This window comes from Saccostrea cucullata, unplaced genomic scaffold (genome assembly GCF_032062105.1).
Source record: "Saccostrea cucullata isolate Sc308-1 unplaced genomic scaffold, CSIRO_AGI_Scuc_v1 ctg12411, whole genome shotgun sequence".
Lineage (NCBI taxonomy): Eukaryota > Metazoa > Mollusca > Bivalvia > Ostreida > Ostreidae > Saccostrea > Saccostrea cuccullata.
The window spans coordinates 1-14453 of NW_026921451.1; the positions used below are offsets into that span (position 1 = coordinate 1).

The 14453-nt window shown below is 32.0% G+C and overlaps 2 protein-coding genes across 2 annotated transcripts; both read right to left on the reverse strand.

Annotated features, from left to right (window-relative positions):
* Positions 1 to 2323: 2323 nt before the first annotated feature.
* On the reverse strand, positions 2324 to 7338 carry LOC134260000 (C-type lectin domain family 4 member M-like). The gene is made up of 4 exons (XM_062742585.1): positions 6510 to 7338; positions 2998 to 3098; positions 2759 to 2852; positions 2324 to 2667 (listed from the first exon to the last, which is right to left on the reverse strand). Exons 1-4 carry the CDS (start codon positions 6544 to 6546, stop codon positions 2447 to 2449), a joined length of 453 nt encoding a protein of 150 aa, XP_062598569.1. The 5' UTR covers positions 6547 to 7338; the 3' UTR covers positions 2324 to 2446.
* Positions 7339 to 10719: 3381 nt separating this feature from the next.
* On the reverse strand, positions 10720 to 12545 carry LOC134260001 (C-type lectin domain family 4 member M-like). The gene is made up of 4 exons (XM_062742587.1): positions 11787 to 12545; positions 11314 to 11414; positions 11075 to 11168; positions 10720 to 10981 (listed from the first exon to the last, which is right to left on the reverse strand). Exons 1-4 carry the CDS (start codon positions 12514 to 12516, stop codon positions 10761 to 10763), a joined length of 1146 nt encoding a protein of 381 aa, XP_062598571.1. The 5' UTR covers positions 12517 to 12545; the 3' UTR covers positions 10720 to 10760.
* Between the last annotated feature and the right edge of the window lie 1908 nt (positions 12546 to 14453).

Here is a 14453-nt window from a genome sequence, read left to right on the forward strand (position 1 = left end):
GCTTTGAACGTTTGCACTTTCGATGGTTGTATAATTACTGAGTATTAAATAAAGATCCTTTATCTTTTGTTTGAGTCTTATGTTCTCTTTCTTTAATATGTCATCGTTTATCTTCAAGTCACCTAATTCCTTCACAACATCACTGAGTCTTTTCTCAAGAGCCTGGCTAAGGTTTTTGCTATCAAGTGCGTCTATGACCAAGGTCTGGATTTTTTGTATCATAGAGAATCGCGCCAAAGTTTCTTGATTTAATATATCCCGTATAATTTTTAATTGTTTGCCAGAGGTCGTACTTGGCAGCAAGGACGATTTTTCCCCAATACTGTCCTCCTTTCCAAATGTCTCATTAATACAGAGAAGTAAATATAACACAAACGTACCCCTCATTGCTCTCCTCTCTTCTACGGAATATTAAAATGAATGAAACGTATCTGTTGAAGTCAAGAATTTATATACAGAATTCAATGAAGGTATCTTTAACACAACAAGCACAAGTAGTCTTACGAGCTTTTTCCCTTTTATTACATATATTAGTAAGGGAAGATTTTTCAAACTTTATCTACTTCTGTAAATTAATATAATAAGGTTAACATAAAACGGCTCGCATCCTTCTCGTTCAAGATAATTTTAATTCTGTTTATCTTCTTCAATGTCAAGATGAATTCGTTTAACTTCGATGTTATTTTTCATCAGAATTGAAGAAATTTAGTTTTTGAATGTTCTTATCATTTTTAAGTTGCAAAATACGTATATTTTTGAAAAACGTTATTGCTGGTGAGAGCTTACACCATATCAACATCGATTCAAGGATATAATTATTTAACGTTTAGGAAACTTCAAGACATTCTTCAAGACATTCTGCACGTTTTATTTTACAACAGATTTTTAATACACATACATACTTTTTCAAAAAATCCAATAATCGAGCGCTAAAAAATTAAAGCACTGGCGGTATGTATGAAATAAAGGAATATTGAAAAAAGGAAAACTTAGGTTGATAGTAAAATGACTTTTAAAAGGCAGCAATATATAAGTATTTTATTCGTATTGAGGGTTTTTCTATGCACGTATGCTCACTCCTTTATGGCATCTGATCACACCACTGATATTTTCGTTAGCTTTACCCTGGCGCTATTCAAATTAAACGATTGTGCTTTCTGTTTTTTTAGTTCGTAAGATTTTCATTTCTTATTAGAATCATCAGTTATATCCCATCTCACAATTAAAAACAAGCATAAATGTATATGCAGGTATCTTTACGAATCATTTTTTTTCGGGTGAAAGTGTTTGAAGTTCAACTGTGAACCTAAAAAAAATTACCTCTTATATAACTCTTAGAAAAAAAGAGAGAAATTATTATTTTTCCACAAAATATGAATGCTCTCTCTTTCTCCCCGCCTCTTTCTAATCTATCCATCTACCAATCTAAAATATTCATCTTTCTAACCATTGTGAATAGACATTAAACAAAGGCAGAATTGTTTATTTCATAGCAAGAAAAATAATCCTTTGACAGATTACTCTCGCAAAAGAAATTATCTCAATTTTTTCAAAAACTCTTATAAACGAATGTTATTTCAGATTACTTATATATATATATATATATATATATATATATATATATATATATATATATATATATATATATATATATATATATATTACTTGATTTTATACATACGTGAATACATATATTGGGGAAGAAAAGATAAAGAGTTGTTCTTAGGATTCTTCTCAATGTGTCCGTCATCATGTCTAAAAAGGACTACCTGTTTAGGAAGACTTTTAATAATGCATTTTTATATCTAATTGGAATATACGAGGGTTGTTCTAAAAGTTCGTGGTCTGATGCTATAAAATTAACACCGTGAAGTCTATGCTAACAAAACTTTTTAGGAACATGAAACAACTATATTTTTAAAAAATGGTGATTTTTTTTCTCAGTCACGCTTAAGTAGATAAACGGAATCTTCGAAGTTGCGCAGCCTGGACATACCATTGCTGTCAAAATTATCAACAATTTATTAAAAAATAAAATTTACAAACAGATGGACGTATAATGTATTATATAAATAATAACGATAATGCTTATTGAACGTTGAAAATTTCATTGATGTATCTTAAGCGGTTTTAATCATATATACATGACACTAGTCAACAAATTTTCCAAACAACCCTCGTATAATATTTGAAAAAAAATTGAAACATTCATTTGTTCATTTGTTTAATTAAGACAATATTTGAAAAGCTTATTCTGCAGTGATAACAGTAGATAATTTTCTACAGTAAAAATTGATTGAGATTTGGTATCAGTTGGAATATATGTACAGTTTAGCATGTTTAATATGCTACTTATGCTATGAATTTTGATGATTCGCATTTGTCCTTTTGCGTATAGAACACACCTCAATAGAAAACGTATTGATAAGGGTAGATGGTAAAGTTTTTAAAGACTCAGTTCACAAACAAAGGGACGTTTTACGTCACAGGGTCTATCGTTCCATTTCAATCCTGTCCTATACTTCTCAACACAATGTTCTACCTTCCCTGCATTGTTAGGTTCGTTCTTGTGCCAATTCGTGTATGTTGGTTTACTTCCAGTCGAGATAAAGACAAATCTGCCTTCACTGAGTATATCTGTCAATCCAATCCAGGCATATTGAAAACCTGAAAAAGAAATTTTAGAACAATCACCATGATCACTGAAATATTTTTTTTATCTACCTGATAAAAAAAATCATTTTTTAGCAAAATGCACCTCGTATCGTAAGCTGCAGATTAATCCAATTTTCTACACGTGAAGATTTAATTTCAAGGAGGTGAGCACCAGCTGCAGCTCTGTTACAATAATCCTGTAAAAATAGATAAAAAGATTTAAACAAATTGAAACCCAAAAACAAAATAAATAAAACAATGAAATATTTCAGTTACATTAAAAAGTTATTGGAAATTCAATATTCTATCAAGTGCATATTTCCTCTCTGTGGATCCACTTACCACCGCATCTTTAAAATAGTATTCCGTCCTTAAGAAAAGGTAGCAGTTTTCCTCAAACTGGACCCAATCCTTTTCACAATACGTGGCACGGAAATCCTTCGCTGTAAAACATGTAAATATAAATAACATTCAGTAATTTAGTCAAAGATAAATTCTTCAAATAGTGGCAGTAAGTAATTGAGGAACGAGAAAGAAAAAAAAGTTAATGCATTACAAAACAAAACATAACTCTTTAAAATTATCCTGAGTTTGGACTCTTATCATTTAAGATCGCAATTCACTTTATCAAACTTTAAGCAGAATTATTTTTTTATAAACAGAATAACGTAAAGAAGACTCTCGCACAATACCAATAATAAACTAGAGGTACTGTGGAGAATGTCCTCACTAAATAATACCCCCACCTCCCATAATGTCCCTATGTTGTTATATATTGTTTTACGGTAATATGTTTAGAGGAATAACTCGTCGTATCAAATGTTATTCAGCAGGCACGCAACGTTGTTTCAACGTTGAAAGGAGGTGGAATATAGGTTGCAACGTTAAGCAACTATATTTAAACGTTGAGGTTTCAACGTTGAATCCTCAACCTTTTTTAACGATAAAACAACGTTGAAGCTGCAAAATATATTCAGCGTTGAATGTTCGTCGATATTTCAACGTTTAAACAACGTTGAAGCTTCAACATATTCTTAACTTATGATGATCGTTTATATTTCAACGTTGAAACAACGTTTAAGCTGCAACATATTTTCAACGTTGAATGCTCGTCGATATTCAACGTTGAAACAACGTCGAAGCTGCAACATATTTTTAACGTTTGATGTTTGTTGATAATTTAACTTTGAAACAACGTTAAAGATTCAACATGTTTTCGATGTTGAGTATTTTCTGATATTGTAGATTTGAAACAAGGTTTTAAAAAATGCAAAGTTGGTTGTTTGTTTGTTTCAACGTTAATACAACGTGGAAGATGCAACATATTTTCAACTTTAGGAAAGTTAGGAAATTTAACGTTGAAACAACGGGTAATGAGTATTGAGCACTTTAGTGTTTACGGTCAAAATATAAAGGGGTGTTGCAACCACTATTGAAATAACGACCACTATTGAAATAATTATATCAATAGTGGTTGAGAGTGCATATCAATAGCAAACATAGTTCATAACCACTATTGAAATACAACCACTGTTGAAATAATTATATCAATAGTGGTTGAGAGTGCATATCAATAGCAAACATTATTCATAACCACTATTGAAATACAACCACTATTGAAATAATTATATCAATAGTGGTTGAGAGTGCATATCAATAGCAAACATAGTTCATAACCACTATTGAAATACAACCACTATTGAAATAATTACTTCAATAGTGGGTGAGAAAGCATTTCAATATGATAACCATAGGTTTCAACCACTATTGAAATACGAGCACTATTGAAATAATTATCTAATAGTGGGGAAGGGTGCTTTTCAATATGATTACCATAGGTTTCAACCACTATTAAAATACGACAAGTATTGAAAGAAAAAAATTCACCGCGTAATTTTTTATCCAAATTTTACAAAAATTGGATTATGGGTGAAAAGCATATAGATTAATAATTAAAGTGTATGAATAAATAAGGAAGGTTTATAATTTAATTATATTCTTGACATATATTTTTTGCATCATTTTCAATGAAATCAGACCAAAAGATATATACCAATCCCGGCATCCATATTTTGTTTGCATCATCTGTCCTTAAATGAAGATATAGATAGTTATTGAAATTATAATTTCAAAAGTGATTTAAATAATTATTTTGATAGTTGCTGATAAAATTACAAAACTAAAATCATAATTTAATCTATATTGAAATCTTTATTTCAAAAGTGATTATTATTTCAATAGTGGTTGAAACCTATGTTAATTATCAAAATAAATCAGAACCACTATTGAAATACCGGTAATTTTTTCAACAGTAGTCGTATTTCAATAGTGGTAATTACCTATGTGTCTTATTAAAATACACTCTCAACCACTATTGATATAATTATTTCAATAGTGGTTATATTTCGATAGTGGATACTAACTATGTTTGCTATTGAAATGCACTCTCAATCACTATTGATATAATTATTTCAATAGTGGTCGTAATTCAATAGTGGTAATGAATTATGTTTGTTATTGAAATGTACTCTCAACCACTATTGATATAATTATTTCAATAGTGGTCGTATTTCAATAGTGGTTATGAATTATGTTTGCTATTGATATCCACTCTCAACCACTATTGATATAATTATTTTAATAGTGGTTGTGTTTCAATAGTGGTTATGAACTATGTTTGCTATTGATATGCACTCTCAACCACTATTGATATAATTATTTCAATAGTGGTCGTTATTTCAATAGTGGTTGCAACAAAGGGGTCTTCAACTCTTAATCCATGCGATTTTTTCGCAATATACACACAATTAATTGCGTTGTTAGTAAATATTATATATATAATTATTCATAATTAATGAAATTCCAACAGCTAGAACCATTATGATTTTATATGAAGTATGACATCTACATTTAACAATTCATTATAATTATGTTTCAAAAAATGTTATTTTTAAAAAGATAAGTTGTGAAAGCAGTTTTTTCCGAATTCTAATGTTCTTAAAATAGACTCATATAGATCCGTGCCGTATACATGTACTCTTGTGCAGAACAAACGTATTCAGAGCGAATCTAAGAAGTCTTAATTTATAAGATTGTGCTTTTGTTGTGTGTATTAATTCTATAATCTTTCTTTTCACAAAATATTTAAAAAATCAAATAAAAACATAACAATTTTAATTAACCCCGGTAAAGTACCATTTCTTAAGATCCATTCCCCAAAAACCTTCGAGATATCAGATAAGGAGTGTTTTGAACAATAAAATTGTCCCCTTATTATTATGATAAATGCTAAGTTGTTTCAAGCTCCATGTTCACATGTCATCTTCGCTAGCCAAGGATTTCTGATACACTACTCTCCTCATAATCAGGAGAGTATCGTATTAGATGTGTTAGTGCCCCCCTTTACATCTACTTATTAAAGACTAGAATTAAAAAAAAGGAGAGATATAATAATATTGTTAAAATTGTCACTCTTTTATTTTCAAGACCCATTTCCTTTTTATTTTATCAGAAGTACCTGCTTGGATATGTGACGTCTTAGGAAAGAATATATTGACAATTTCCATGTTTTGCTATGTGAAAGTTTCATTAAATTTCACTCAGTAGTATAAGAGGCGTTGCGGATAAGAGATTGGTACCCCAAAGCGTAACAGACGAACTGACGGAAGCACGGACGGACATAATGACTACTATATACCCTCCTACTTTTCAAGCGGGGGGGGGGGGGGGTAAATGATTGCCTTTTACAATAAGTTACATGTAAGATCTACGAAACAATAAATTTGAACGTAAAGATGAAATAACAAGTAAACAGCTTATTTGTCAAAGTAAGAAGACAACAGTTACTAACTTACCTTTAACATCTGTTGCCTTTTGATGGTAATTTCCCATTGTTTTTTAAAAAGATTCCAAAAGAGTTCGCAAACCGTTTTCCATCGACAAAAGACGCTCGATTAAATGGGTAGATTTTCTTCCATTCATTATACTTTGATTTCGAAAAGCAAAGTTCTCTTGCAGCATTTTGTCATATTTCTCATTTAGACCGGTTGTTTCGTTTTTAAGAGAATTCAGATCTCTCTTCATCAAAAATACTAACTGTTTATTTATATCCAAATTCTGTAATGATAGCGTTTGAATTTGATTTTCCACAAATAAAGTTTTCCTCTTCAGATATAAAATTTCCGAATCATTAAGACTCTGAACGTCTGAACCTTCGATGGTTGTTTAATTATTGAGTATCAAATAAAGATCCTTTATTTCATCTTTGAGCTTTGTATTCTCTTTATATAATATGTCGTCATTCATTTTCAAGTCACCTAATTCCTTCAAGACATCATTAAGCCTTTCCTCAAGGGTCTGGCTAAAGTTTTTGCTATCAATTGCATCCATCACCAAGGTTTTAATTTTCCGTATCATTGAGAATCGCGCTAAATTTTCTTGATTCATTATATCCCGTATAATTTTTAATTGCTTCCCAGAGGTCGTGCTTGGCAAAAGGGTCGTTTTCTTCGTCTCGTCATTTTCAGGAAAAGTCGCATGTCCAAAACTCTCATAAATACATAAAGTAGGTATATCAAAAGCATAGCTCTCATTTTTCTAAAACCACTTTAATCATTCAGGGATTAAGAACATTGAAAGCATCTGCTAAAATTCAGAATTGAAATGCTGTGTTTCGATATCTCTTTTATATACCATGCATTCATCTGGGATTCTTAATTGCTAAGCGTAAATGGTGCGCAGGGAAAAAGGTTGTTTACTCATTTAGTTTCAATTAATGCATTCAAACGTGAAATCATGCCATGTAGATCTCGTATCTGGCCTCCATCTCAAGAAAAATTAAACAAGTATTTAGTACATGTAACCGTTCTTTTCATGATCACTTTTATAGTATTTTTCATTCAAAAAAATACAACACACGTACTGCAATCTCCTTAATATTTGTAGGTAGTAAAATATACTTTTCAAAGATGTCATCGCAGTTGACGGCGTACTCCAAATCAACACTAATTCAAGCATATAATTATTTACGGTTTGGGAAACTTTAAGACTTTTTGCACCTTTCATTTTACAACAGATTTTTAATATACACACATACATATTTAAAAATCAAAATCCAAGAATAGATCTGGAGCGTTTAAAAATTAAAGCACTAGCGGTATGTATGAAATAAGGAATATTGAAAAAAAGGAAAATTAAGGATGATAGCAACAAATTTTTTTTTATTTTATTCGTATTGAGAGTTTTTCTATGCACGTTTGCTCACTCCTCCATGGCACCTGATCACACCTCTGATATTTGGAGATCCGGGTTTGCTGTGCTCTCTTTTGTATTGTTTCATGGATTTTTGATCTTATATACTGTTTTTTTCCCAAATGTTCATCCTTATGTACACGTAATCTAAATTGCTTGTTCAATTATCTGACGAAGGAATATTACGTATACCTGATCAACACCTTAAGCTCGCAATAGGTGTGGCTGCTCAGTAGGGGATGCTTACTCCTCCAAAACACCTGATTCTATGTATCCTGTTTGAAGGTGTCCCTGTTTTTGCTCTACCCTTGGCTCTTTTTGATGGATGGTTTACGATATTAATCGCTGTGCGTTATCTTCACCCTGACGTCATTCAAATCAGATGATTGCGTTTTCATCAGTATCATCAGTTATATCCCATCTCATAATTAAAAACTTGCATAAATGTATATGCAGGTATCTTTACGAATCATTTTTTCGGGTGAAAGTGCTTGAAGTTCAAGTGTGAGCCTATAAAAAATTGACGTTTTATATAACTCTTAGAAAAAAAGAGAGAAATTATGATTTTTCCACACAATAATAATTCTCTCTCTTTCTCCCCGCCTCTTTCTAATCTATCCATCTACCAATCTAAAATATTCATCTTTCTAACTATTGTGAATAGACATTAAACAAAGGCAAATTTGTTTATTTCATAGCAAGAAAAATAATCCTTTGACAGATTACTCTCGCGAAAGAAACTGTTACCGCAATCCTCTATATTTTCTCAAAAACTCTTATAAACGAATGTTATTTCAGATTACTTCAATATATATAACTTAATTAATTTCATACATACGTGAATACATATATTTGGGAAGAAAGGATAAAGAGTTGTGCTAAGGATTCTTTTAAATGTGCCCGTCATCATATCCAAAAAGGACTACTTGTTTAGGAAGACTTATAACGCTGAACACGATTCGTAAAAGGAATCTGTCCGACATTTTTGTTCCCGAGTCTCGCTACTCTGCAGACTCCTACAAATAGGGCAGAACTTAGTCACTGTTCAGTGTAATCAGTCGACACCGGTGTAGACAAACGTATGCTAAACAGAACTCGGTAGCAAGAATAATAGCGAAATACTTCGTCTCATGCAGGAAAATAAGATACAAAATAAATTTACAATTATAGTTGTAAGTCAGTGCTGTATACAAACAACACAGATAAACGTAACTGCAATGAAATATAAAGAAAGGTAATGCAAGATAACCATGCAGCACGAACACGCCATTCCACGCCGATACCCGTGACAATAGAGCAGTCAGGTGTAATGAATGCGACGAAAATACCCTATTGTTGATGTATGGGAGATAATGCTATCGAAAATGGCGTATGCCTATTTACGAGTCGTGTTCAGCTTTAATAATGCGTTTTTATATTTAATTGGAATATACGAGGGTTGTTCTAAAAGTTTGTGGACTGATGCTATAAAATTAATACTATGAAGTCTATGCTAACAAAATTTTTAAAGGTACTTGGATACAGATTTGAAGTTATTATTTTTTCTATAATATTACGACTTATATATTTTAATAGCATTTCACACACAAATTAATTAAAAATCTTATTTCATTTAAAAGATATTGAAATTTCAAATTTTTCGGCGGGTTTGATTGATATATCCTTGCACTCTTACAAATTTAATTTTATTCTTAATCCTTAGGAAAAGTGGCAATCTCGTTTTGTATAACTAAAAAATATTAATACTATATTCCAGAAAATTCAGAGTAAACATGTTTGAAAGCAAAACAAACACACAATACCGGTATATTGTCAGTCCGTGCAGTTGTGGTAAGCAGACTGTGACGATTGAACGCACCCGGTGTATTCTAAATATAAACAATAACAGAACTCGAGCCCTGTTTACAAAAACTGTGTACATAACACGAGTGTGCTCGATTTGCTAAACTCTGTACGCATTTCTTAGTTCGGAATGACGATACGTGTGAAGGTGTTTTGCTTTCTAACATGTCTACTCTGAATAAAATTATTTTTCTTGATAAAAGTTTTAATATTTCTCATTAATACACATCAAAATTGCCACTCTTCCTAAGGATTAAGAATAAGGTTAAAATTTGTGAAAGTGCAAGGATGTGTCAATCAAACCCGCCAAAAAATTTGAAGTTTTAATAATTTTTAAAAGAAATAAGTTTTTTAATTTTTAATCAATTTTTGTGTGAAATGCTATTAAAATATATAATTCGTAATATTATACAGAAAAAAATGAGAAAATATTAAATTCAAATCTGTGTCCAAGTACCTTTAAGGAACATCAATCAACTATATTTTTTAAAAATGTTGTAATTTTTTTTCTCAGTCACACTTAAAGTAGATAAACGCAATCTTCGAAGTTGCGCAGCCTGGACATACAATTGCTGTCAAAATTATCAACAATTTATTAAAAAATAAAATTTACAAACAGATGAACGTATAATGTATTATATAAATAATAACGATAATGCTTATTGAACGTTGAAAATTTCATTGATGTATCTTAAGCGGTTTTAATTATATATATATATGACACTCGTCCACAAATTTTCCAAACAACCTTCGTATAGTATTTGAAAAAAAATGAAACATTCATCCTTTCTTTTGTTTAATTAAGACAATATTTGAAAAGCTTATTCTGCAATGATAAAAGTGGATAATTTTCTACAGTAATATTGATTGTGATTTGGTATCGGTTAGAATATATGTACAGTTTAATATGCTACTTATGCTATGAGTTTCGATGCTTCCCATTCGTCCTTTTGCGTATACATTTGTAGAACACACCTCACTAGAAAACGTTGATAAGGTAGAAGGTAATCTTTTTAAAGACCCAGCTCACAAACAAAGGGACGTTTTACGTCACAGGGTCTATCGTTCCATTTCAATCCTGTCCTATACTTCTCAACACAGTGTTCTACCTTCCCTACATTGTTAAGTTCGTTTTCGTGCCAATTCGTGTATGATGGTTTACTTCCAGTTGAGATAAAGACAAAGCTGCCTTCACTGAGTATATCTGTCAATCCAATCCAGGCATTTTGAAAACCTGCAAAAGAAATTTTAGAAGAATCACCATGATCACTGAAATATTTTTTTTTTCATCTACCTGATAAAAAAGTTCATTTTTAGCAAAATGTACCTCGTATCTTGAGCTGCAGATTAATCCAGTTTTCTACACGTGAAGATTTAATTTCAATGAGGTGAGCACCAGCTGCGGCTCTGTTACAATAATCCTGTAAAAATAGATAAAAAGATTTAAACAAATTGAAACCCCAAAAAACAAAATAAATAACAATGAAATATTTCAGTAACATTAAAAAGTTATTGGAAATTCAATATTCTATAAAGTGCATATTTCCTCTCTGTGGATCCACTTACCACAGCATCTTTAAAATAGTATTCCGTCCTTAAGAAAAGGTAGCAGTTTTCCTCAAACTGGACCCAACCCTTTTCACAATTTGTGGCACGGAAATCCTTCGCTGTAAAACATAAATAACATTCAGTAATTTAGTCAAAGATAAATTCTTCAAATAGTGGCAGTAAGTAATTGAGGAAGGAGAAAGAAAAAAAAGTTAATGCATTACAAAACAAAACATTTTACTTAAAATTATCCCGAGTTTATCTTATCATAAAAATCGCAATTCACTTCATTAAACTTAAAGCAGAATTATATTTTTTTAAAACAGAAATACGTAAAGCAGACTTTCGCACAATACCAATATTAAATGATTGCCCTCTATAACAGAAGTTACATGTAAGTTATTTACGAAATAATAAATTTGAACGTAAAGATGAAATAACAAGTGAATGGCTTATTTGTCAAAGTAAGAAGACAACAGTTACTAACCTACCTTTAACATCTGTTGCCTTTTGATGATAATTTTCCATTGTTTTATTAAAAGACTCCACAAGAGTCCGCAAACCATTTTCCATCGACAAAAGACGCTCGATTAAACGGGCGGATTTTCTTCCATTCATCATACTTTGATTTTGAAAAGCATAGTTCTCTTGCAGCATTTTGTCATATTTCTCATTTAGACCTATTGTTTCATTCTTAAGAGAGTTCAGATCTCTTTTCATCAAATATACTAACTGTTTATTTATATCCAAATTCTGTAACGATAATGTTTGAATTTGATTTTCCACAAATGAAGTTTTCCTCATGAGATATAAAATTTCCGAATCATTAAGGCTTTGTACGTTTGCTACTTCGACCCTTGTATAATTATTGAGTATCAAATAAAGATCCTTTATTTCTTCTTTGAGCTTTGTGTTCTCTTCCTGTAATATGTCGTCATTTATTTTCAAATCACCTAATTCCTTTACAACTTCGCTAAGCCTTTTCTCAAGGGCCTGACTAAAGTTTTTGCTATCAATTGCATCCATCACCAAGGTCTCAATTTTCTGTATCATTGAGAATCGCGATAAACTTTCTTGATTTAAGATATCCCGTATAATTTTGAATTGTTTGCTGGAGGTTGTACTCGGTAACACGGCTGTCTTGTCATTTTCAGGTAATGTCTTTTGTCCAAAAGTCTCATAAATACACAAAAGTAGGTTTATCAAAAAAACACCCCTCATTTTTCTTAAACTGCTTTAATCATTCAGGGATTAAGAACATTCTAAAACATTAAAGCATCTGCTAAAATTCAGAATTTATATGTTGCGTTTGGAGATCTCTGGGATACCATGACATGCATCTGTAATCAGGAATGGTTCATTGCTTAGAGGAAAACGTGCACAGGGAAAAAAGGTTATGTAATCAATCATTTCAATAAATGCATTCAAACGTGAAAGCATATGTGTATCTCGTATCCTCCCTCTCAAAAAAAGCAGAACAAGTATGTGAATGGTATTTTCTTTTGATGATCAGTTTTATAGTTTTTTCTCATTCTGAAAAAAAAAAACAAGAAGCCCATGGGCCACATCGCTCACCTGAGTAACTTGGGTGATGCAGTTTACCAGATTCCCTCTCTTGCTATACCTATCATGTCCCACTACACCCTTCCCTTTTATGATTTTAAAACTTTAAAATCAATACTACCCAAGGATGCTTCCACATAAGTTTCAGCTTTCCTGGCTCAGTGGTGCTTGAGAAGATTTGTGCTATATATTTATATTAATTTATGTAAACTTCGATTCCCTATAGTGGCCCCGCCCTACTCCCGGGGGTCATGATTTTAACAATTTAACATAGATCTACACTACCCAAGGATGCTTCCACATAAGTTTCAGCTTTCCTGGCCTAGTGGTTCTTGAGAAGAAGATTTTTAAAGATTGGTTCTATATATTTCTATGTAAAACTTGGATTCCCTAATGTGGCCCGGCCCTACCCCCCGGGGTAATGATTTTAACAATACAATATCTACACTACCCAAGGATGCTTACACATAAGTTTCAGCTTTCCAGACCCAGTGATTCTCGTGAAGAAGATTTTGAAAGATTTGTTCTATATATTTCTATGTAAAACTTGGATTCCCTATTGTGGCCCCGCCCTACCCCCGGGGGTCATGATTTTAACAATTTAATATATCTACACTACCCAAGGATGCTTCCATATAAGTTTCAGCTTTCCAGACCCAGTGGTTCTTTAGGAGAAGATTTTTAAAGATTTGTTCTATATATTTCTATGTAAAACTTGGATTTCCTATTGTGGCCCCGCCCTGCCCCCGAGGGTCATGATTTTAACAATATACATGTAATATCTACACTACCCAAGGATGCTTCCATATAAGTTTCAGCTTTCCTGGCCCAGTGGTTCTTGAGAAGAAGATTTTTAAGTATTTGTTCTATATATTTCTATGTAAAACTTGGATTCCCTATTGTAGCCCCGCCCTACTCCCGGGGGTCATGATTTTAACAATTTTTATCTACACTACCTAAGGATGCCTCCACATAAGTTTCAGCTTTCCAGACCCTATGGTTCTTGAGAAGATTTTTAAAGATGTGTTCTGGTCCAGCCCTATCCCCGGGGTCAAGTTTTTTTTCAATTTAATATCTACACTACCCGAGGATGCTTCCACATAAGTTTCAGCTTTCCTGGCCAAGTGGTTCTTGAGAAGAATTTTTTGTGACCACATCCTATTTTTGTCTTTTCTTGATTATCTCCCCTTGTAAGGGGACTTGGCCCTTTATTTTAACAATTTAAACTCTCCTTCTTCCAAGGATGCTTTGTACAAAGTTTGGTTAAAATTGGCCCATTGGTTCTTGAGAAGAAGTCGAAAATGTGAAAAGTTTACAGATGAACGGACGGACAGACATACAGAAGGACGACGGACAAAATCAGAAAAGCTCACTTGAGCCTTCCGCTCAGGTGAGATAAAAATACAACACACGTTCTGCAATCTTTTTATCAGTTGTAGCTAGGTTGCAAAAGATATTTTTCAAAGATGCTATCGCTGATAAAGTCGTGTTTCATATCAACATTAATTCAAGGATATATCCAATGTTTCGTAAACTTGAGTCATTCTGCGTGAACTACATCATTCGGCATCGTTTCAAAACACTTTTCAAAAGTT

Bases quoted from the DNA above. Each gene is read 5' to 3' on its own strand.
- LOC134260000 (XM_062742585.1), bottom strand. From the start codon at position 6,546: ATGGGAAATTACCATCAAAAGGCAACAGATGTTAAAG. The intron at 3,099-6,509 runs GTAAGTTAGTAA...CATGTTTTACAG, and splicing joins AAAGGCAACAGATGTTAAAG to CGAAGGATTTCCGTGCCACG. The intron at 2,668-2,758 runs GTGCATTTTGCT...TTTCTTTTTCAG, and splicing joins TCTGCAGCTTACGATACGAG to GTTTTCAATATGCCTGGATT.
- LOC134260001 (XM_062742587.1), bottom strand. From the start codon at position 12,516: ATGAGGGGTGTTTTTTTGATAAACCTACTTTTGTGTATTTATGAGACT. The intron at 11,169-11,313 runs GTAAGTGGATCC...CTATTTTTACAG, and splicing joins ACTATTTTAAAGATGCTGTG to GATTATTGTAACAGAGCCGC. The intron at 10,982-11,074 runs GTACATTTTGCT...TTTCTTTTGCAG, and splicing joins TCTGCAGCTCAAGATACGAG to GTTTTCAAAATGCCTGGATT.